At 40.1% G+C, this 25,807-nt stretch overlaps 1 protein-coding gene across 1 annotated transcript in view; it reads right to left on the bottom strand.

Annotated features, from left to right (window-relative positions):
• Positions 1-606: 606 nt before the first annotated feature.
• The window catches only part of sh3bp4a (SH3-domain binding protein 4a), a 29,924-nt gene continuing 4,723 nt past the window's right edge, over positions 607-25,807 (bottom strand). The window contains exons 2-5 of the mRNA XM_024289242.2: positions 22,410-22,567; positions 18,309-20,638; positions 3,672-3,860; positions 607-2,624 (exon numbers count right to left, since the gene is read on the bottom strand). Coding sequence (XP_024145010.1) covers positions 2,400-2,624; positions 3,672-3,860; positions 18,309-20,638; positions 22,410-22,524 — 2,859 coding nt within the window. The 5' untranslated portion in view covers positions 22,525-22,567 and the 3' untranslated portion in view covers positions 607-2,399. The remainder of the gene's footprint in view (positions 2,625-3,671; positions 3,861-18,308; positions 20,639-22,409; positions 22,568-25,807) is intronic.

Genomic DNA, 25,807 nt, shown 5'->3' with positions numbered 1-25,807 from the left:
AGAATTTAGGTGCTTCTGGTTGCAAATTCTAAGTAGAACACCAATAAAGTGAGCTTTTTAACTTTAAAAAAAAAAAAAAAAAAAACCCATCGAATTATGAAGTGAAAATTCAAAATGGCTGTTACTAGCTAGCATTAACAAACATGGAACAAATGGGTTAATTTGACTGTGAAACAGTTTGTTTATTTGATTTACATTAGGATAGTGGGACACCTAAATTAAGTAAAATTAACAAGCATTACTGTGGCTTAAACAGTTTTTTACACAACAAAACATGATCTCCACTCACTTTAGGGGCCTTTTCTTTGGAACTGAAGGATATTTTTTACAAATTAAAATTAAGAAACTTGTTTTTGGGTTGTTTTTTTTTAGGCTCAACTGTGTGTTTGAGGAAAATAAGAGCTAAATATCATTTAAATAAAAGCTTTAAGTTCACAAAGTATGTATACTTAAAAAAAAACAAAAACTATAGGCTCTAAAATAGATCCCTGGGGAACTCCAAATGAAATTAGGTGACATGAAGACTTTTAAAAGACTTACGGCTGCTAAATAACCTCCAACTTCATGGTATAACTCAACAAATAATCAGATAAAGTTGTGCCACAAATGATACAGTAAAATGAGTTAATGAATTTGATGGACAAAAACACTTTTTTTTCTTCAAAAGCTTTGATTTATTGATTTTTTTGATATTATTTATTTTTCTTTGAGGAAAAACACTGATCAGATTTTTGACCTGCTAACAGTCACAGCTGATACAACATCAACCTATAAATATATCAATACTCGACCGGCATTCAGTACAAATATAGAAATTTGTTCAGCTCATGTTTATGATTCAAACACTGCAGCGGTCACAAACCCCAAACACAAGAATAAACTAGAGAAATCAACAGTACATAAAACAAGACTAACTGAATATTCTCGCCATATCCCAAACATAAATATTTTTTTACCAAAAAAAAAAAATAGCCTTCTTTGATAGTTTTCCCCGTTTTCCTTAAAGAAAATGTAGAATGTGGAGCCATCTAGAGGCCAAGTGTCAGACTGCATTCGACAGCTCACATCTGAGAAATGAAACCATTTTACGCCTTCATGTGGTGTTTTTGAAACCAGATGTGCCAAAACATCATGATTAAAATAAAAAATAATATCAATAATATAAAAAATATTTTTTCACTTGTTTGAATGGGAAACCAGTTATTTTTTGACAACTTTTTAAAAAGTTTATTTATCAAATTTTTTAAACGGGTGTTGAGATCTTGGACCTACGTCAAGGTTATTTGGTCTCAGCACTAAAGAAAGCGAGATCTTCTTAGACTTTTTCATAAATTTAAATCAACGTCTCCAAGTTGACTTCTGAACCCCAACAACAACAAAGAAGGAAGGAAATGTCACGTCTAGAGGGTGACAATTGTTTTTTTTCCAAAGTATTTCGGATTATTTACTTAAAAGACCAAGATAAAGAATAAGAAGTTGGGTCTTCTGAGAGAGGTTCATACAACATTCCTCCAATCAGACGGTTGGAGGATGTGGATATAAAGAAGCTCATCAGATGTACTATACGTAGTACAGACAAAGCGACAGCGACAAAGTGTCGCAAGTCAAGTGTCGCCCTACATATAAAATGAAAGTCAACCCTATTTGAACTTTGACAAATAAGTGGATAATTGGTCTTTCTTCTGGAATAGAGCTGTGAAAGAAAAAGCCTGGAGCAAGAATTTACGAGATTTGCACCATTTGGACGTTTCACACCAAGCCACTTTCAACATGTGCTGCATTGGGAACCGACAGTCCAGTGCGAACATGCTAAAATCATGTTTGAGAATCAGCGTTCAACGCGTTCTTGAACGTTCATCACATATGTGTATGGAGCAATAGGGAGGCTACACCCTTAACGGCAATACAGACGCCTTCCAACGCATCTAAGCAGTCATGAAGTATCCCACAAGATTTGACAAAAAAAGTCACTTTTGAAATGATGTAAAGAAAAAGGTTCTTTTATGGATGAAAGACAAAGTTCTGTATGAAAGTCCTACCAACTTTTCCAGATGCCGCTGAGAGCTATTTTTTTGGGGATTGAAGTGACTGAGGTGTCTGATGTTTTCTTGAGGGCGAAGAAGAGAGAGAACACAAGGAGGACGAATGGGAGGCATGAGGGGAATGTTAAAGAAGTTTAAAATAACTCCATAGGAAAGTGTAGGGAGACAAACATGAAAGAAAAATAAAAATAAAATAAAAGACTGATTTTATACTTTGGTTATGTTGGTTTTTCCCTAAAGATTCCCAGTTCACCTGACTTCTTGAAAAGACCATTCCTGTCGCCGTAAACTGATTAACCTCAAAGAAATCCACGGATGTCTCCATCAGTTGTAGAATACTAAATAAAAAAGAACAGTTCAGACAGCAAAGTCTCCGTATCCGATGGGACAGAAGGCAGCACTTCGGAGGGTATCGAGGCAGTTGACGAGGATGAGCGCCCCCGTTAGGTGCTTCCACCTCTTGGTGATGGGATTCCTCATCTTGTCCAGGCCCAGGTGGAGTTCCTGGATCACGTCCCGGTAGCTGTCCCCGATGTGGGCGGCCCACGTCAGCAGGAAGTCGTAAGCCGGTTTCCACATCGACTGAGGAGTCGGGGTAGAAAGAGAAGGGGATTATTTTGGGGGCAAAGAAAACAGAGGGTCAGAACAGAAGGGTCTAACCCGGTCCTGTAGATCTACCACCAGGTTTTTCTTAGATCTTGCTGATAAATGACCTGAAGTGGTGGTAGTCAATCCTGCTTTTACTGTTTTCTTAACTTTAAATTGGAAAAATACCAAATTCTACATCATATTTTACCTTGACAAAAGTAATCAAGTCTTGTCGGTATCCTGGGTTAAGTTTTTCGGAGAGCAAACCCAAATTTTTCTCTTGTTTCTCCAACATTTGTTGGCGGTAAAAGGCTAATAAACCAACATGGTGGACGTTTTTGTTTTTAAGTTTTGACCATATGTCTTTAGATGTCCGTGGTAGGGGTTTGAAGGGATTATGTATCTTGATTAGCCTGGAAGCACCTTTGGGTTGGACTGGATAACCTGGGTGGAGTATTTGTCAAGAGGAATGTCTGGGCATCTTTGTTGGACTGTTGCCCCTGCAACTCGGATAGAGGTATAGTCGTATGCACCCGTACAAGGGTTGACCCGTACTGGTACCAATAGTTTTTTCCTCGTGAAGGATTTAAGAGAAGAGCGACCACATCTTAAGGGAATGCAAGTGTATTTTGAAGTTCCCTTGAAGCTTGTCAAAAATGGATCGTAGAATTGTCGTGTATGTGGTCAGTGTATCGTGAAGTAGTCGTAAGGCTAATAGAAGTTGCACACACTTATAACTTGTTTGGATGTCCTTACGCCACACTCTAGTTGTCAGTAAAGTATTTGTCATAGCTGTCTATACTACTACAGGGTACTTCCCCCTTACTTACTTATCCTTATGTGTTGCATAAGTAGTCATAACGGCCTGTCGTTTGCAGCATACCCTTAAAAAATGTATGTGTGTGAATATTTTTGTTCTATGGGATCACTGAGCGGTCTACGACCTCGATGTTCCAGGTCATCAACCGTTACACGTTCGCCCTTTTCGTACCCACATCTATCCCGTTGAGATCAGGCCTCAAACGAGATGTTCCCCCGTACCTCGTTGTCCAGGACTCCGTTCCTGTCTCGATGTGGAGCCTCGTACGCTTCCATCTGCTGCCTCGACACTCGTGCCAGTTTCTCAGCCAGCTCCCTCCACCTCGGCGCCACCTCCACCGCCGTGGTCAACAAGACAAAATCCAGGATCAACCGCGCGACCAGCCCCTGACAGTCCATCTTCAACAGCGCCTGAAATCAGGTTAAATGAAGATTAAAAAAAAGGTCAAATTAAGTCAATTTTTTAAAATAAGATGAAGAGAATCTCAGTAGCTAAACTCTCCAGACACTTATTTGTACTTCTCCTGTATAGGCGGATTGCAGAGAAAGCGTAGACAAACGGTTAGATCAAAGAAAACCAGGGGCTGAATTAATCACTCGAGCAGCAGGTGACAAACACAACAGAATTAACCGAACTCACAAGAGACACAAGCTGTAAATGAAGCTGAAAGAAAAACTAATTCCTGTGCAGACAGAAGAACTAATGCAGAAATGAAGGTAGGAGATGGGAAAATAAAAGCCAGAGAAGAACCTCAAAAGCAACCCAGTGGTCCATGGATTCATACAGAATCAACTACTGCAATAGAAATTTGTGGTTTTCAAAAGTAAATTGCTGTTTTTAACTAAAATAAATTATAATTTTAGGTAGGAAAGTGGCTGGAAAAACAAACCAACCATATTTCCTGCACATCCTGAATAATGGTTGATTTTAGAATTACTCATGCATGAGGCGAACTATAAGACGCATTTATCAAGACAAAAGAGTCAGAGATTAAGTCAGACTTAATTAACTACACGTTAGCTACGTCAGAAGAGTTAGCCCCATTGAAGTATTTACAATACCTATAACTTCCAACCTTTATTTGCAACACGTAAAAAATACTGATACAGCTTTAACAAATGTTACTGTGACTATATAAACTTACAACCTAGCCAGTAACACATAAAGAACAGTCTGTCCACTCATTAGCCGTTTAGCGTATCCACAATACCTGCGCCTCCCAACCTTGTTTGCAACAATTAAAAAAAACTGATAATAATAAAAGAACCATTACTGTGACTTAGCTGACTTATAACCTAGATAGTAACACGTAAAGAAACTGTCAAACATGGATACATCTTACACAGTACCTGTAACACCCACAAGACAGATTACTCTAAAACAACTACTGACTATGCAAACTCTCAAACTTGACAGTAACGTAAAAAAAACAGTCCAGAAATGCGACACACTGGCTACTTTGGCAAATTTACAATAACACCAAAGCTTGTTTTAAACACGTAAAAAAAAATTATAACACTAAAATGAACACTTCTGCGACTATGCTAACTTCAAACCGATAGTAACATGTAAAAAACAGTCCAAAAATGCTACACGTTAGCCGCATTAGCACATTTACAATAACACCAAACCTCGTTGCAGCACGTAAAAAAACAGTCTGATACGCTTAAACAAACATTACTGTGACTATACTGACTCCCAACATTAATAGTAGCACTAGCGAACAGTCCAACACGTTAACCATGTTAGCATACTCTCAATACCTGTAATTCCCACACTTTTGGTGACAAAAAAAACAAATAACAGACTTATAACGCTAAAAGAAATGCTATCGTGACTACGCTAACTCCCAACCTTGATAGTAGCCTAAAAAAAAACATAAACAGTTTAATACTGATACATGCTAGCATGTTTACAGCAACACTCAATGTTGTTTGCAACATGTGAAAAAACAGACAAAAGCACTAAAACCAACACTACTGTGACTACGCTAACTTCAAACGTTGATAATTACATATCTAAGAAAACAGTCCAAAAATATGCTACATGTTAGCCACATTAGCACATTTACAATAACACCCAACCTTGTTTGCAGCACATAAAAGTTGCAACACGTTAGCCATGTTAGCATATTCACAGTACCTGTAACTCCTAAACCTTTTTAGCAAAACATAAAAAACAGATTAATATTGCTAAAATAAACATTACTGTGACTTTGCTAACTCCCAACCTTGATAGAAACATTAAAACATAAAAAAAGTTAAATATGTTAGCTACGTTAGCATCTTTACAAAATTGTGACATCGTGACAGGGTACCGTGTATCTCTCAAAATCGCTTTAACATAAAGAAAAAAAGCTGCTTTTTGGGAAAAAATTTTAGTGCGCCTAATAATGTGGAAAATACAGTAAAAAAATTAGTATATAAACTTGGTTTGTTTTAGTATTTTCTAAAATCTTCAGATTACTAAATGAAAAGTGTGATTCAAATTCAATAGAATTAATACCTTAAGTTATGTTCAACAATGCAGAATGGACTCAAACCTCCACCATCTGGGGTGTAAACATCCTGAGGTGCCGTTCCTGGAAAGTGGTCTCCTTTAAAACCGGTAACCCGACCACTGGGGCCCATTCATGAATTATTAACATGACGTGATGCAACAAGGCCAAGAGGATCGGTTTTGCTCGTAAACTCTTTATTTTCTGCCACAAAAGCCCTGAGAAGTTAACGATCCCGTTTGGATCGCTTTGTTCTGGTCGGAGATTTGGAGAAACGCCATCCTGCGTCGGCTGATTCAGACTCCACGCACGTTTTCGGTCTGAGCACAGGCTAAATAGAGGCAATCAGCCCGGCGTGACCCGGCCCGTCTGCGGGTTCTGTAAATGAGCGCGGTCAGGTGTAAACCCGTCGGAGCAGCAGAGGTGTGCTGGAAAGGATTAAAATCAGCAGGAAGTGGGGAGGACGTCCAGCCTCAGAATGAAGGGCGGCGGGTCAGAACGCACAGACTGTGAAAAAGTGTTAAAGCTCACAGAACCTGTGGGAGGAGCTCAGACTGCACCAGACGGACGCTAAAGGTCGAGTCTTTCTTAAGGACTCCGTCAGCTGTTGTTTTGGTCCTTCGGTGCAAACTGGGTCAATGGAAAACTTTTCAGTCCGAACCCATCCTGCTCCTGAGATTTCATTAAAACAATATTTAAAATGAAAAAGTTTTCAAATTACTTATAACTTTTTAACTTCTAAAAAAATCTCCAAATAACAGTTTATTCTTAGTTTTAAGAGAATTTGCAGCTAACTTGTTCGTAAGATAATGTGCTAACAAAAGACTTTTCAGGCTTCATATATAAATGTGTATAGAAATTTTGTACAGACTTTATCCGTTTCGACAAAATGGATTTACGAAATAATTTTTTGCCTTGTAAAATTTCTGTTTCCTCTGAGTATTTGCATGCTAATTAGCTAGCTAGTTTACAAGTAAGAAATTGAGTTGAAAAAACTAGAACAGCTGAGAAAAGACTATTAAAGCCCTTTAATACCAATAATAAGTAGTTAAATATTGTATTAATTCATTTTTATTGAATTGCCGTAATTTTTCAATTTTCTCTCTAAATATTTACATGCTGACTAGCTTTTAAATTACGTTTACAAACGACTAGAACAGACATTTTCCTTTTCACCCTCACTGATTTTTTTATTTTATTTCTTGCTTCTTATATTCTAACATTCTGTCAAACTTCTGTTTCCGTTTCTGTTTTCTTCCTGGAAAAACGCATGTTAAATAGCTAGCTAGTTAGCCTGAATGCTAATAAGAAATCAAGCTTAAAAAAAAGCTAGAACTACAACTGTTTTAGCCCTCAAATTACAATAACTACATACATTTAGAACACATTTCTCTTTTCACCAGTTGCTAATAACTTTCTTGCCCCTTTTATACTGCCTTAGGGTACTTCCATACCAATTAGCTAGCTAGTTAGCTAGTTTTCTATTAAGAAATTCAGTAAAAAACCTAGAGCTGCCAAAGTACTATTAATTTTTTTTTTTTTTATCCGATTTGCTAAATATGTTTTTGCTGCTTCTGTGTAAAACTTATTTTTCTATTTCTATCTTGTCTCTGTATATTTATATGCTAATTAGATAGCAAGTTTACTAGTAGGAAATGAGGCTACTAAAAAACTGCTGTCATAAGACTATTTCAGGACTTAAATTACAACAATCACATAAATGTACAATAAATTTCTTACCCCTTTTCTACTGCCTTAGGGTATTTCCATACCAGTTAGCTAGCGAGCTAGCTGGTTTACAATTAAGAAATTGAGTAAAAACACTTTAAAGGAGTAAAAAAACTGACAACATACTATTACATTTTCTTTTTAATCACAAATTTGCTTAATTAACTGCTTTTATGTAAAACGTCTTTTTCCATTTCTGTTTTCTCTCTGGATTTTTGCATGCTAATCAGCTAGCTCGTTTGCTAATAGAAAATTAGGCTAAAAAAGACTGAAACTGCTGACAAAAGACTGTTTCTGCGCTTAAATTACAATAATCACACAAGTTTAGAGCAGAAATAACTCCTTGCTAATTAATTTCTTGCCCACTTCATCATTTCTATTTTAAATTTCTGTTTTCTCTCAGGGTATTTGCATGCTAATTAGCAAGCTAGTTAGCTGGTTTTCTAGTAAGAAATTGATAGAACAGCTATTAGAGCCTTTAAAATAAAATATTCAGACATTTCCGTTTCTATAAAACCTCTGTCTCTCTTCTGGTTTTCTCTATGGGTATTTTCAAGCTAGTTAGCTAGCTCGTATGCTAGTTCATCAGTAAGAAATTAGGTTTTAAAACTCTAGAACTACTGGCAAAACACTATTAAAGGCCTTTAAATTACAATATTCACAGGAAATTGGTGCGAAGATTTTATTTTTGACTTCATCAACTGGCAAGTTGGTTTGGCGGCTGGATTGCTCAGTTGCTCGCCACTCCAGATGTGCAGGAAACTTGGGTTCACTTCCCAACGTGATCAGCTGAATCTAGTTGACAGGTCATATTAAGGAGTCCGTGTCCTTATATTCAAACTTCACTTAGAAACATACATTTGCTCTTGAAACCAATCATTTTCCTTATTCCTGGAACTGGCAGCAGCACAAGTCCAAACCAGGATTAGTCTACCACCGTGCTTAACAATTGAAGAGGCTTTTATATTGATTTTGACAGTTAATCAATCACCTCTTGAAGATCCCACATCTTTTGATTTAACATTAATTTTTTATTGGGAGCAACAGTAATCTTTATTTCTGGAACTGGCTGCAGCACCATGATTAGTTTACCACCGTGCTTAGCAATAGAAAGGCAGTTTTTACATGAGTTTTGACAGTTTTTTCCTCTAGCAAAGTGACTTTTTAGACAGGAAGGGTTTCCAAACATGCGACTGAAGTACAGGCCACAGCACAGAGTCCGTCCAGTATCTCATCAATCTCCTAGAAGGTGTTTTTACGGTCGAAAAGAGCTTTTTAGTGCCTTCCAGCAATTTTACAAGCAGCCCACTCAGTTAAGTTCCAGCAATTTGCTGTTTATTGACCACTTTTTCCCCGAAGCCCTCTGCAGTTTGCTGCGATGCTGGACGCTGACCTTGCAACTGCTTTTTCGGTGTAAATCAAGGGAGAAACAGACTGAAAATGCACCACGTTGCTGATGAAAGACAGCAGATGCGTCCTCCAACCTGGGGAACAGATCGGATGCTCTGCATGGAGCAGCAACACGGCTCACTTCTCCTGTTGTGGATCTCTCCTTCCAGCTCGTTAACTACAGGATTTAAAAATAGCAAAACGCTGCGCTCCAGCAGAGTCTGCAGACAGCAGCAGCAGAGATCTACAGGAAAGCCTGCAGCAGGCAGACAGACGGAGCTGACAGCTGACCGGACGCTTGTCAGGAAAATGAGCGGCGCCTTCCGAAAAGCTTCAGAAAGAGGAAGAACAGCAGCTGAAAAAAACAAAAAAACTAACGGGCAGAAAAACAACAAGACTCAACAAATACAGAGAGTGATGGAGGAGATTCCAGGCAGATTTAGTCTGAAAATGAACAGAAATGATCCAAAAATCTTTTCCTAAAAATACACGTTTACCTTATATGAAAGTTTAAGAAAAGCAAACTTCATCCTCAAAAGAAAAGTTATTAAATAATAAAAATGGTAGGGAGGTGGACCTACAACAAGCTCACTCTTGATAGGTGTGGAGTGGTTGCTATAGAAACGATAACTCAGACTGACTCGGAAATTGGCTTTCTTTGGTTGATGGTCAGTGGTCAACTTGTAAAAGTTTGAATTGAAACTGTAGAGTGGGAAAAGCAAAACAAAAACTCAAATCGAAAATACAAAACAGCGGCTGTTACAAATGTGCGAGAAACAAGAAAAAAAAGGATTAAAAATATTGTCTGTATTCAGAAAAAAAAGACAAAAAAACCATTGTTATTGTCAAAAATATCTCTATGTTTCTGGTCCGCTCAAATAAAATTGTAGCATTTTTCTAATGATGGAGGACATGTGTAAAAAAAAAATTCGATTAAAATAACATTTCTAAGTATTTATTCAAATTGTAAATCAAAAGCAGATGAAAGAAAGTTACGTTTGTTACGTAGGAAACCCGTTGGGGTCCGCCCCTTTTTGATGGATCTACTTGTAGACGACTAGATGCATTAACGTCTTAGTTTTCCTTGTCCCAGCTCGCACCTGGCTCAAAACTGTACGACTGTACGCTTGTATTAGAGAGAGGAAGGGAGTTGCTCAATGCTAACGGTTCCACCCACAACTCTGAGGCAAATTTCTAATGAACTCCTGCCGCTCTGCAGAAACTATGACCTAGAAAATTACAGATTTTTTTTTTAAATCTTGGCTAAAAACGGCAGAATCATAATCAAAAGACCAGCAGGAATGTTTTTAGGATGGATCAAAATACGATCTGAGTAGGACTTTACACATCTATTACACAGTCACTTCGTGCATTTGGCACATTTTCCACGTATGAAATTTTGATCTTTCATGATACATGCGTGATATACGTAACTCGTAAATGTTTCTTGCACTTGTCGATGTATCTGTTGAGGCTTTGGCAAACGGGTCTTATCGTCAATTCAGTTTTTTGCTGTTCGGAATTTTTGGTGGGTTAAAAATTACACAGTTTATGTGTGGTTTACGTAGTCACGTAAATCTTACGTATTTGTATTTGTGTTTTAAAAACAAATCGGAAATTTGCGTCTTTCCATGACCGTTTCCGGTATGTCGAACGGCCTTCTCACTCACGTACCACCGATGTTTAACTTTTAAGTTGCGTATATGGCACACAAATCACGTCAGAATTATGCAATCGATGCACAAATTGCTAATAAATTACAGATAAACAGTGCAACAATCCCGCACGGTTGGCGTATTAGGTGTCAAGTATTCTTTCAACCCTCCAGCAATCTACAGCAAGTGGGGGTCTACTGTTCCCCCGGCTCAGCTTGTCAAGGTTGGGGGTTGGGCTTCTCACAGGTGTTCGTCAACTTGCGGTAGTCGGTCTTGAAGGGAGTCAGGTATGGCGGGCGCAGATGCAACTCTGAAGACATGCCGGGACCTTCTCTCAGGTTTTCCCAGCTGCGGTTTTTGCCAGGGGTCCCCCATCTTGCCAGGAAACCCCCATCTCGCCAGAGGTCTACCAACATGCCACGGGTCCCCCACCTCACCGGGTGTCCCCCAACGCGCCACGGGTCACCCAATCTGTCAAGGGTTCCCCAACACTCCGGGCGTCCCCCATCCTGCCAGGGGTTCCCCATCTTGCCAGGAAACCCCCATCTCGCCAGGGGTCTCCCAACCCACCACGGGTCCCCCAACCCGCCGAGGGTTTCAGGACCCCCCCACCTCGCTGGGCGACCCCCAACGCGCCAAGGTTCACCCAACCCGCCATGGGTTCCCCAACCCTCAGGGGGTCCCCCATCCCGCCAGGGGTCCCCCATCTTGCCAGGGGGTCTCCCAACCCACTGAAGGACCCCCACCTCACCGGGGATACCGCATCTTTCCAGGGGTCCCCCACCTCGCCGGGTGTCCCCCATCCTGCCAGGGGTCCCCACCCTGCCGGGAGTCCCAAACCTTGCAGGCTGACTTAGAACTAGTGCGGATCAGGGGTATCTGACTGTTTAATTAAGACAAAGGACCCCGCAGCGGGTGCTGACCCGATGTGATTTCTTCCCAGTGCTCTAAATGTCAAGGCGAAGAAATTCAGTGAAGCGCAAGTTTACATGTTTTTTTGGGTGGTTTATTCATACTTCTGTGGTTATAACGAGGTTCATTCGTGATACATCTGTGACAATTTCATCTAAAAGACCACAACTATTCTCAGTTATTCCATATTTATTCACATGTCACCAATGTTTATTCGTGCAATGTGCACAAAATGTACATAGTGGCAGTGAAAGCCTTTAAATTACTTAAATGCAACAGAAACACAGAAGACAAGTTTAACTTGTGCTGTTTAATCTCTGTTGAACTCAGAGCAGCAGCTGTACGATTCAATTTGCGGAACAAATGGGCGTCTCAGCTCAGACTCAGCCGACTAATAACCTGCTTGCTGAATTAAAAAGCTCCCTTTAATAGCTGCCGTCGCTAACGTGTGTTGTCTCCGCTCCTGCAGAGTATTAGGCTCCTGGTTTCAGATGTGGGGGATCTATTATTAAAGAGCCCTCCTGCCTGTCTCAATTCATTCCCTGGCCTTCTGTAACTTGATGCGTGTCGTTAAAAGATCTGCGGGGCGGTGTCGGGTACCTCCCTCCTCCCCCGAGCATCTGAGTCCATCCCGATCAATGGCTGCTCACATTTCACACGGGAACACCTGTCGGCCCGCGCGGAGGAGGGTCGTAAACCCTGAAACTGGAGCGCTCCATCCACAAGAGGACTTTCATTTGAATCTGTTCAGGCCAAAAACAAAGACTGCAACACAACCTTTTGTTTTTACTGTTAGCAGCTACAAAACTTTATTGAGTCACTGATGTATAATTTGATGTTTTTACCTCACAACAGGATAAGGAGGGACACTGTGATCCTGCCTCACAATAAACTGATTATCTTGTGTGGTCACACAGGCGAAAACAAGGAGAGGGAGATTAGATTTGTTTGTGGTGCTACAGTTTAGCTAACACCCGTTCACACACAAAGATATGGGAAAGTTCGGGGGTGGGGATTATGAAGGAAGATCAAGAGAAACAAGGCAGGAAGTTAGGCAGGAAGTTAGGACTTCCAGGAGCCCCGATAGGAAGAAAACCTTTAGTCAAACCTGAAGGTTTCACTCCTATGATGCTACGTACACATGCGCGTTCAAGAACACCCGTTTATCGCATTCTTGAACGCACTTTTAGCATATGGTGATCACACTGTTTCACAGCTCTATTCCGATATATGAAAAATCTGGTGACATAATTTCACCAAATTTAAAATTTGTCCTTCATGATCAACTTTAAAACGTTTTATACTTTCGTTTTTTGAAAAGGGCGCTAACCAGACGCCACTATCAAATCCGAGTCTCTGATAGGTCGAAGTTTCAATTCACATTCAATGGTCGCATGTTTTGAACGTAGAGCCCAAAAATTGACTTAAGAACTTAGGTAAATGCTAGAGTTTTGAACGCGGAAGCCCGAAACACACATATACGCGGGTTTACATAGACTTTTTATTAGAAGCGTTCGCTTTAACATGGGTTTCTGACCCCGGTGTGAGCATAGCATAAGAGTTTTTGTTGTCGTTTAGTTCGTCGACTGTATCTGAGAACTGAAGTGGGTGAGTGTGACGTCACCCATGGAACTAAATGCTCACAAAATTAGTTGCGATACCGCTAACATTTAGCTAATTAAGATAAAACAACAGCAAAAATGGCTTAATTCTAACAATGCTAAACTTGGCTAAAGAAAAAAATAAAAGGAAAGCTGTGTGATGCCAGATATATAGAAAAGGACAGTTAAAGCCTATTGTAAAAACATCTAAATATATGCTACATGCTAACTTAGTTCTTGGTCATGAAAGGAAACTTGTTTAGAAGTAGAATAAAGCAAACTAATTTCTAAGGTTGAGCTACAAAAAGATAGAAAACTACACCATGAATTAGCTAATAAAAAGTAAGAGTTAAATAGTGTTCATTTATTCAGAAATACAAAAAAGGATAAAGGCTAAATGCTAATGATTAGCAACTTTAAAGTGTGATTTCACAAAAACGTGTTAGCTGTTTTATAGTATTCCCAATGCTAGCAACTCCAAACCTTGATTGTAAAAAAGAGACTGATACCACGCTAAAGCGAATGTTACTGGGCCTATGCTAACTCCCAACCTTGTAATAACAAGTAAAAAAAGAAGAAAACAGTCTGACACCTCTACGTGCTAGCAGTGTTAGCGTAATATCAGTATCTGTAACTTCCAACCTTGTTAGCGACTTGGAAAAGTATAGACGATACAGCTAAAACAAACAATGCCGTGAGTTCGCCGACTCCCGACTTTGTTAGTAACACGTAAAAAAACACAGTCTGACACGCTACGTGTTAGCTGGTTTTGAGTATTCACAATACTAGCAACTCCAAACCTGAAAAAAAAGAACAGACAGATACAGCTAAAATATAGGTTACTGTGACTATGCTAACTTCCTACCTTGTTAGTAACTAGGGCTGCCACAAACGATTATTTTAATAGTCGACTAATAACCGATTATTTTTTCCGATTAGTCGACTAATCGGGTCATGCACAAAGTGGATGTAAAACACACATCTTAACCATCATTCGCTTTAAAATAACTAAAAACTATATATATATTCACACTAGCATCATCATAGATGAAATGTAAGCTGAATTTGACCGCAAAAGATGCTAGTGACGATAGCTGAAGATGCTGATAGCCAACTAAAATATTAGTTTAAAGGCCAAATTAGCCTAATTAAAGCCTAGGTTAGCTAAAACAGCTAGCATGCAGCTGAAATATTAGCTAAATTCCAAAACAGCATAAAAAACTTAAACAAAAAAAGACTAAGATAGCAAAGACAGCTAGCATGTCTGAAATAAAAAAAACCCAAAATAGCCTAAAAAACCTTAATAAATGCCAAAATAGTCCAATAAGCTAGCATAACACCATTATAACTTTCAACTTTACTACACTCTGACTCCATATAGTACAAAGTAACGACTAATCGACTATTAAATTAGTCGTCGACTATTTTAATAGTCGATTAGTCGACTAATCGTGGCAGCCCTATTAGTAACACGTAAAAAAAGTCAGATACGTTAGTCGTATTAGCATATTTACAATAACAAAAATACTTGTTTATAACTCGTAAAAAAACCAAAAAAAATGATATTTTAAGAGCGCTGCATCCCTTGACATCAGTAAGCACAACCAGAATTAATCCATATAAGAGGTGCTCCAGATTTCACAGTGGACTAGCTTTTTGACAGTGCAAAAATGATATTAAAATCACTTCTGTCTTATTCACTTCAAAAGCTTTAATATATTAAGAAGTAAAATAAAAGGTTTGGTCATTTTTTATATATTTTTACTATTTGGTTCATAATCGTAAAAAAAAACAAAACTCTTCAAAGAGTAAAGTTTGCAAACTGGGCAGCTAAATGTCACCTTAAACTTGGCTGATCTATAGAAGCAAAAAAAAAAAAAAAAACTTATGCGTCTAGACTGTTTTCCTCCACATTCTCTCATCCTTCCTGTAGCTCCTCTTGTTACAGATGAAGACGCAGACAATGAGTCTGTCCCCGCAGGTCACCCTCGACTCCATTGATCATCTTTCTGCCTTCAGGTAGGTGTCATAAAACACAACCAACAGAAGGAATGATTGCAGACTAAAGTGGATTTGCTCTTTTGTCAAAAAGCATTGAAACCGCACAAACATAATTTATAAAAGAAATAAAAAAAACAATTTTGAGTTCCTTTTGGTGCATTTGATTTATGGTATAGAAACGATACGAGACAGGCGCTATTTGCTTCCAGTGGAGTTGAAGATGTGGTAGTTGAAGCCTGAGCGGCTCACTGACTCTGTTTCGGCAGCAGAGCGCTCGCTTCTCATGAAAACAAACAAAATCCAATGTCAAATGGGAAAACTTCTGACTTTAAAGCCGAGAGAAAGAGAAAAAAGCGATGCTTCTAATGTCACTGCACATTTCAACGGAAACGGCTGAGTGGAGCTAAATTCACCATGAAAACACAAAACAATAACATGAAAACGCTGCTGCTACGCCTCCAGATAGAATAAGATTAAATGTAACACTGATGTATGCACCTTAGCACTGACTATAAACATATGCAAATCAGTATCAACAAAAAGGGTTGTATGATATTAACATTTTCTGCAATTTATTGCAATCTAAATCTAAAAAAATACTGTTGTATGACAGGATACTAGAACAGAGTTTTATGAGGTATTATTGACCATTTTAATTCAAAGTTGCACCACTAGACAGGGTCCAAATTATATCCACAAGACTTTTTTTCTTTAATTTATAGGTTTGTTGGAAAAACACATAACATTTTTCATTTTGTTAGCTAAAGTTCATCTTTACTCCCATAAATGTTGCCCAAATGCAGGGTCATGTAAATATTGTAACATATGGGTTGACCAAGTAGAGCAGGCGGACACTAATGCACAAATACAGATTTGCGTTTTATGTCCTGAAGGCTAGTAAAGGATCCTGCTTCAGTACATAGACCAGAACCAGAACCACTTCAACAGAAACGTACAGAACAACTGTAAAGGCTACAAGAGTGTTCCGTTAACTGGTAAGCATTGAAAAACCCAAAGCTCGCCGGACTTTGATAGCGAAGCCTGGCTCCGACATAGAAAGGCCTCTCTTTGTGCGGTTTCCAGAATAAAAGCCTTTTCATACAGCATAAAAGCCTGCCTCTCTCTCTTTGTTCACGGCGAGATTACAGGACTGACAGGATAAAACGCAGACGCAGTTTGTTACAGGTGAGCTACTCCTCTACCTGCAGCAATAACAAACACTCACTTCATTAGGTCATTCAGCTTTAGGGAGGAGTTACACTTCAGAGCACTTTATGAAGAATGGCGTCCGCTGAGGAAAATGCCAAAGGACTACTTTGGTTCCCACAGGGAAAAGGCAAAGACTTTTTGTCTACACTTTCTCTTTCTTACTTCATTTTTCATGCGATGCCTCTTTGCCCTCTTACATACCTCAGAGTGGAAGATAAGTTGTTTACCATTCACGTGACTGGGCATGAGAACCCCTCACTCCACACTTTACCACTCGGGAAAATGTTATTGCTGCAAGGACAGGATAATCAATCAAACAGTTACTTGTTAGATACCCACAAAACTCCCATAAGACAGATGGAACAAACCACCTATTTCCAGAGACAAACTCACAAAATGTCTATTTTTGAAGACTTCTTGCCCTAGAAAACACAAACTTCTGACTACTTGCTTCGCAGAAGAATAAAAAGATAGTTCACACCTCTACTAATTTTATTAGAACAATAAAAACTGTCACACGCAACAATAAATCAACACAACTTGTGACTTTTTCAGAACAAAATTCTGTTTTAGTTACAAGGGGAGTGCCAAAATATCGATATTACAATATATTGTGATATTTACTCCTGCAATTGATTTTCAATGAGTTCTCAGCAAGTATTGATCTTTGATTTTTGTTTGGAGAAGCTGATAAACGTTATATTCATCATCCTTTGGGGAGACGTTTCTTACGAATAACACACACCCTTTGACATACCATAACTCTTTGACCATCTACGCGATTAAAGTCAATCAGCCAATTCTGGTGCAGGTTTGGATTGTTATGCAATACAGTACTGACGTAAAGTGTTGCAAAAAGAACAAATCCTTTTCTCTCCTCCTTAAAATATGCTAGAATTACATTAATTGCAAACACGGTTATGAGTTACGGATAAGGTCCACTGTAAAACTGCTAAAGCTAACCCTCAATGCAGAAATGGATTGGGCACATATTAGGCTCCACCCCATAATCTACCATTCTTTCTATTACCATTCCACACAACCTCTTGGATTACTTTTGTCATAAAAAGCAACAAATTTTATCTTGATAAAAGCCCAGGAAGGCCGTTTTAACCACTGATCCAGGTGGAAGGCCCCAAGTTCAAATATGACTGGTTAGCGCTAGGCCTGGGCGGCACAATGATGCACATAGTCTAGTCAATATTTTGAGACAATGTATTGTCTATGTATTGTTGTACCGCCAATAAAGCTGTGGATAGATTGGAAATACCTATCAGGCGCTATGAAGCCCTATTGTTTATAACATGGTTAGGTGCATTACGTTCTCTTTTCCATCAAAACAGACAAAACTTACATTTCAGACCAGAATAAGTTTAAAAGGAATGACAAGTCAACCCAAACTGAAGGCCTTATACTTCAAAAAGTGGCAACTTCTGTTGCTTGAATGTGGTTTGGATATAAGAAGACAGACATGAACTTGGCAATACTTATTTATAAAGTATGCCGGTGTTGTGCCGAAAAACCATCCCTGCACCCTTTTGTGAGAAGCATCTCAGAAAGGAAGCTTTTTATAGCACAACACCCATTGACCGGTCCCAACAATGCACTCAAACACAAATAACTTCATTTATCACCTGTGCAAGAACCATGACATATAATACAGCTACGAGTGATGGCAAACAAGAGAGTCTAGACGCTATATCTAGGGCAAAGGGTATGACATTTCGGTTTCATCGCCCAACTGTTGTTGGTATAAAAGATTTATGGCTCCAAACTGGATAAAAAACAATGGAACAAACTACACTAATATCCTCAACGCTGCAATTTTATTAATTTACTGTAATAGAAACTTTGAGAGCGTCTTACCATCATGAGTTCCCGCTGGAAAGACTTTCTGTCCTTGTTCTCCAGGTTGGTACACTCCTCTTTGAGCTTCTCTAGAACCGATGCCACCTTCTCTGGTTCATTGTCGAGCTCAGTTCGACAAAAGTAGTTCAGTGGCAAGTTACTATATCCAAGCGCGTCGGCAAACGCTCTCCAGTTTCCCAGATTTTCCATCAAAACCGTCCTCACGGTTGCGTAGATATACGTAAAAAACTTGCAAGGCTTCAGGATCTGGTCCAGAAGCATAGTGGTTGTAAGATCAGGCCCGCACCAGTAAATGGGTTTGACCTTACCCAGTACCAAGACGTTCTTGGCGTGAATGAGTCCCAACTTTCCCTGGTAGTATCCAATGTACCACTCCTTAGTCCGCAGCTGTCCTCGCAGTTTGATCTTCTCCTCGCTGAGCAGAGCTAGAACATCCCCCTTCTTGTACTCCAACAGGTAGGTGTTCTTGTTCTGTCGGATCACTGTTTTAATCAGCTTGCCAAACTTCAGGCTGGTGATGCACCGATCCTGGAACTTCGGGTATTTCGAGGTAACGGCCAACGGCGACAAGAGAATTTTATCCACCTCTTTCTTTTTTAGGAACCTTCTTTGGCCTGTGACCCTGACTCCGGCTTTTGGGGGCGGCTGCGGAGTTTGGACGCAGAACTGGGTCAGGATGCAGTCGAGGGCGTCCTTGACTTGGACCCTGAGAGTGAAATCTGAGATGCTGCTGGGGTTGTGAGATGTGATCACGAAGAGGAGCCTGCTAACTTTCCCCAGTTTTAACTGGAACCCCCGGACCACACCGGCGCCCTCACTCGGTTTTACCTGATAGTTGGACATGTTGGAGTACAATCCAATCTGCAAGTCCTGCAGGAATCCCAACACAAACTGGTGCTTCCCCCACAGATGCAGGACCACCGGGGGAGTCGAGGTGTTTTGGCGTCCCACGTCGTTTACCAACAAAGTCTTAGGCGCACAATCGTGGCCAAACATGGCAACAACAGTCTTGAACGCGGGGTGGATGTGCTTCGGTCCGTACACACCCAGCGTGACTTTCCTTTGCACTTGGTCCCAAACTGTCCTACTGTGACTGAGGGGATGCAACTGGACCACAACTGCAACATACATGCAAGGCTCCAGACTATCCAGCTGCACCTGGACTGTATCCTTGTAAATGTAGGCGTTGGGAATGGGGTTGTAAGGGCCTTCCTTACAGTCACTGCGGACGCACAGCACCTCCGCCGGATGACAGGCATCCTTCTTCACTGTCACTGATACTTTCATTTCCAGAGTAATGAATGACTTTGTCTCCATGTTGCTGAGCTTGATCTCCACCACCGGACTGACAGTTGAGCAATGGTCACTGTTCAGCTCCAGAGGGGGGTCCAGTAAGGCTTTCATGGAGATTTGCTGGTGGTCTCCGTGGCTAACATGGCCTTCCGGGATGTGCACGCTGATGCCGGTGTCTGGAAGCTGAACGACCCCTCCGTTACTGTCCAAACAGCACACGATGTTGGTCTCTACAGGTTGCGTCTGACCCCACCCAGGACTCTGACCCAAAGAGTCGAGGTCGTGGCAGGACCGGGCGAGCTTTCTGTGGTTTAGCCATGCGGTTCTGAAGTCCTCTCTGCTCTGGAACTGCTCCGGAGAAGGAGCCTGAAGGCCTGTAAAGTATCCGGATGAAGGTAAGGCCGGATTTGACTGCGCCTGGAGAACGGATAGTTCTGACAGACTATGGGACCGCTTACTCTTAAAAAATGGATTGTCTCTTTGGAATTCAGTTGCTGATTCCTGGTTGGGGCTGGCAGGGTTGACATTATTGATATGACAGCTGTTGAAGCCGTTGTTCGTGATAAGACTGGTGTTGGAATACGATGACGGTGAGGCGAGGGAGTCAAAAAGAATCAGATCTGCTGAGTTCCTGACGTCTTTGCAATTCTGATCTACTGTCGATACAAAGGGGTTTAGGGACAAACGACCATTGTTGTGTATGGGTTTTAGGCTAACGTCCATCCACTCCCCGAGACCTCCAAACTCTTTTGACCCATAATCCTCCCCAACACTGTCGATCATACCGCTGTCACTCAGCGACGAGTTCCTGAAGTTGATCGGCTGGACGTAGGCGGCTGGAATGTAGCCCATTTCTGTGTTGTTATGGGCGTACCACCACTCCCCACCCGAAGTGTCCAGAACAAAGAGGCGATCCCCTTTGGAGAACTTGAGCGTGGTGAAGCTACTCGGGCAGTAGTCCTTGATAGCAACCACTTCTTGTGCATCTCCTAAGGAGTCTTGAGTGTCCAGCCTTAAGGCACTGGGAGAAGGCACTGAAACGAAAACATAATTCGATTGTTAAGATAAGTGCGTTTAAATAGACGTAGATGAATACGCATAACTAGACCAAACACACTTCCATCCATCTTATCGTTTAATTACAACTACTTTATGGTAATGACTATGTACGCAGATGATTTGATTATTACAAAAAAAGTCAAATATAGAAGTCCTTAGGGGGAGTTTAAATTCAAAAAAGGTACTGAAGGGGATTTTTTTTTAATTCAAGACAGTGGCCTCTTTCTGTGGTCGAAGGTCAACTAAACTTTGCTGGTAACCTTGCGGCAATTTAGTGGAGATTGCTCAAACAAAAGTCGTCTTTTCCCATATTGAGAAATTAACAAATTCTACACTTTGAAACAAAATGGCCAAAATGGCCAAACTTCCTTTGGCTATACCTGACATGTGTGATTGGGTTTCATTAAAATATATATTTTTAGGCTGGTGAACATGTATATTTACCAGGTATTTGGTGTGTATAATTATTTTTGTGAGTTCTTGATTATGTGGCGGGGGCAAAATTTTGCTCAAAGGTCAAAAAATTCTCATTCCCAAGTTGTCAAATTTTGACATTTGGTTGGGGACACTTCCGAATCACTTTTTGACATCATGGGTGTCCCCAAGTCGTTGTTTTTAGATGTACTGGCTGTTCCCATTAAATCACCGGTTCCCAACCTCCGGGCCGTAGAACAGAACCTATCAAGTACTGCAACGCGTCGCACACCGGTACCCAAACCCGGTACTGGTACTCTAACTTGACACCAGACCAGATGCCTTAACATACCCCAACCAGATGAGGTACTGGGTGCGAATCGGATGCAGTACTGGAAGCAAAACCAGTACTGGGTTAAGGTTAGGGTTCCGGTACTTGGTTAGGGTACCAGTACTGGATGCGTCTCGAGGACCAGTGCACATCTGGTACCGTATCCTCTACTGCATCTGGTACCGTGTCCTGACGGTTGTGGACCCTTGATTTTACGAACAGCCAGCACATCAAAAAACGAGTTGGGTCCACCCAAAAAGTGACTCGGAACAGGGTCTTAACCAAACGTTAATATGTGACGACTTGGGGATTAGAATGTTTTGCACAGGTGCATCTAAAAAAAAAATTATTGCGAAATCAATCCAGCCCTTTTAGGATTCTCAGGTATCAATGGTGTAAAATTTTCCCCAAAAAAGGCCAATTTTTTCTGTTATTTAATATAGATAATTATAAGAGACCAACAAATTACAGCAAATATTTTTCTTCGTACTAAGTACAGTATTGGGCAAATGTGGAAAAAAATGACTCCCAATAGATTGAATTTGACTTAATAAATGTGATGATTTGCCACGAACGTCTTGGGTTTTTGTTGTCATCAGTTTTGTTCACGTTTTTTTTCAATGTTCAGATTTTACATTTTGTTTTGAGGTTTTAATTGTTAAGCTCCTAGGGCTCAGAATCTCTGGCAAAACTCAAAATTTGGAAATTTTTAATTAAATTTGAATCAATATATTGAAAACAATGTTTAAACTGCTTATTTTAGTAATTAAAACACTTCACATATGACTAATAATATTTCTTGAGTAGCTGTTTGCTTACAGACAATACAAGACATGACTTTATTTTATACAGGTTTGATGAATTGATTTTCAAAGTAATCATCCATTTAATTTCAATTGTGTTGTTTTCTGAACCCTTCCCTATTAACAGTTACATTTTCCGAATAATTCCATTCTTTCAAGCAGCTTCAAAGGCACCAACCGTCCCTGTCGAGCACTGACCTTTGACATCGCTGAGGCTCGCTCCGGTGACCCCGTCGCTGAGGTCGATGAGCGCCCCCTCGGACTTGCAGCGGGGGAGGACGAAGTTCGCTCGGACGATTCGGTGGGCAGCCATGGCCGGTATCAGGAAAACCGATGGCTCAGTGGCAGATTTTAATCTGGACAGGAAAAAAAAAAAAAACACAACAGGTAGTGAATAAAACCAAGAAAAACTTCTAGAAATGTGGATCTAAATCCGGGGCATAAACGAGGTCCCGGCTGGACGCCTCTTCTGAATCGATGCAAAAGTGCTGAAGAGGGAAGAGGTGATTTACCGGGACAATCGAAAAGCAATAAAGACGCTACGCCAAAGATTTACACTGAAGAAATCCATGAAGGTCAGAGGCAGCAATGAAATACAGAGTATACGAGCAAACACTCAGAACCAACCAGAATTAAAACCGGATTATTAGGGACATTTTCCCTCGGATGATCCGGAAGTTGGAAAAAGTGTATTAGAATACAGTAATCAAGAGAAATTAAGTCTTTATTATATAGTTATTGTTCTGTTATTACACTGTTATTGCATATCCAAACTACAAATCAAACCAGATACGCGTTTGTTTGTAGTTTTAATTCGATTTTTAAAAATCTTTCTAAAGCAAAATAAGCCAAGATCCTTTCATTCTTCGGCAGGATGGTGATGTGAACGTTTGAGTGTCTGCACACTACTGCAGCCAATTTGATCAAATTACTGCAGATTGGAGGAGGCCTGCTGGAAAAAGCCTGTCTCTGATTATCCTTATTAGAGCTGTAATGTGTGGAGATGCAGATGGCTTTTTTTCTCCCATCATGCAGCGGCACTTCTGCTAAAACTCCTAAAAGTCATAAGCCCATTTCTCGTCTCTGAAAACTTTCTCCATAAAAAGGAAATCGATTTTTTTGGGGGGAAATTTCATTAATTTATTTTATTCCTTCCAGAAATAAAACATTTTTTTTTTTTTTTACGGTTTGAACCATAAATCAAGTTTCTTCTTGTTCTTCCATAAATTCATCCACCCACTCATCAAAAGTTGGAGCGTTTCATGAGTTCCGCCTCCGCGGCAGTACAAACTCCTCAGACTGGAACTGAAACTCAGAACTTTTCAAAACTCAGAAATCAATTGATGATTCAACCCTATTTTTTTAACAGTGCATAAAATGTTCATGTCTGTCTGATAAAAGTGTATAAAGTGTGCGATGAGGGGATTTAGAGCTTAAAAACATGTAATCCTATTTCGCTGATTTCGCCAATCTTGAGTTTATTTTTCAGATGTACTTTGAGCGATAAACAAGGGAACGCTTTATCAATTCAATAGTCAAATTTATTTTCATAGCAGTTGAGCTTATAAAAAGCTGTATTCCCATGACTACTAACCTAGTAATCAATTGTTTGCACCAAAAAAATAAATAAAAAATTGTTGAAAGTTGGAAGATTCTGTAAAAATAGGGGCAACCAAATTCTACACATAAACAAAAAAAAAAGCACTGTATAAGTTAAGTTACGAAAAAAAATATTACTATTGTCATATAGCTATGTTTAAGTTTTAATCTTTGACAATCTTAAAAAAGTACCACGTTCCCTTGCTGTGTCTAGGTTCATCCTTTGTGGTCTCGATGGATTTAGAGCAGGGGTCACCAACACGTCGCCCGCGGGCGCCAGGTCGCCCGCAAGCACCACATAAGTCGCCCGCAGGTGTCTTCTAAAAATAGCGCAACTCACTTGTGAGCAGCTCGAAAATTTTGTTTTTCGGGCACCGAGAGGTCCCGCAGCGTCAAAGCGCTTTATAAATTGCGGGTCATACAGAATCGCGCAGCAGCTCCTCCCCCTTTCCTCATCACCTCATCTGCAGACGCACTTTTGCAAATCGGAGCCTGAAGTCTCATGAGCGCGAGCGCCGTGAGACAAACTTGAATTTATGATGTCTTGTTTTCAAGCGGAAAAAGGTCCAGGTGCTTATTTGTTAGATTGCTTTTTCTTTTAACCGCAGAACAGACTTCTCTGTCTTCTAAGTCGAGCTCATAGACTGTAAAAATTAATGGACAAAGCGAGCACTGAGGTCCCCCATCTATATACAGTCTATGGTCGAGCTGCGCTGCATGCGCGCACCAGACAGAGCTGTGACGTCACCCATATGCTCCCCTTTAGTGAATGAAAAAAAAACTTGTTCTCGTTCATCGCCGTGTTTTTAATGACTTATCGCGTGAGTTGGTTTGTGCTTCATCGCAAAATTATATTGTAATGGAAACAGTGTCATTTAGAAACTGTTTTTTTTTTTTTAATTCCTAGAATTTCCATAGTTTTGCGCAAATGTGTTATGGAAACGCAGCTAATAACAAAGAATGAGCCCCCTTCTCCCTTTCTCACATGGAGACACCGAGAATATTTGATTATTAGTTATCTTTAATGGAAACACAGATTACAAAAAAAAAAAAAAAAGACACAGATTTTTCTAAAAAAAAGTTTTTGCGCGTAGAGGAGCTGGTTTTGGGGGCGTATTGAAATGGATATGGATATTTTTCGCAGAACTACAATGGAAATTGACTTTTTTCTAATTAAATGTGTCTGTCTGAGTACAAAATAGCGGGCGCCATGAGAGATCAGCGTCACAGCTGATCGTGCATCTCCTCTGTAAAATCAACCAAGATTTCCTCATTGCTTCATCTGTAGCCGCACTTCTGCAGCCTGAATACTTGACATTCTTTTACATACCACTGAACAGATTTCTCACTTTTATCTGAGACTGTCAGTGGACTCGCTGCACGAACCAGCGCGGCACGCTGATGTGACGTCACTCAAATGCTCCTTTTTAGACGATCAAATAAAAAAAAACACATATCTCGTGAGTTGGTTTGTGTTTTATCGCATTATTATGACACCGTATCATTCTGACACTGTTTTTTCTAAATTCCTAGAATTTGGTTCAAGTTTTATGTGCAATAGAAACAGAACCCAGAGCTGCTGAGTGTTTCTGCATGGTGCGTTCACTGAGCCCCGGATATCGGCAGTAAAACGAAGCAGTTTATCAGAGAAAACATAGAACACCGGCACTGATCAGGATATAATCGATTGATTAAATTGTGTTGAAGAGTTCCCTGAAAAACTGATTTGTTGTGCTGCGGATTGTTTAAAAATGACAAAGACTGAGTTGGGCCGAGTGGCTGTTCGCTTATGTCCTTAGCTCAGTGAACGCACCGTGTGCAGATTCTTGTCTGCTGTGGGATCTGTCAACAACCTGTTCGGAGGTTTAAGAAAAATAAAGCGACTGGTGCATGAGACTGAAATAAAGCGTTTGAGGAGAGTAGATCCACTGCTAATAGTTATAATTAATTCATAATAATTCATGAATAAGTTATAATTTAGTTTAAAAAAATTCATT

The sequence above is a fragment of the Oryzias melastigma genome, linkage group LG2 (assembly GCF_002922805.2).
Source record: "Oryzias melastigma strain HK-1 linkage group LG2, ASM292280v2, whole genome shotgun sequence".
NCBI classification, from domain to species: Eukaryota; Metazoa; Chordata; class Actinopteri; order Beloniformes; family Adrianichthyidae; genus Oryzias; species Oryzias melastigma.
The sequence above is the reverse complement of the archived record's forward strand: the minus strand, read 5'-3'. Positions and strand labels throughout refer to the sequence as shown.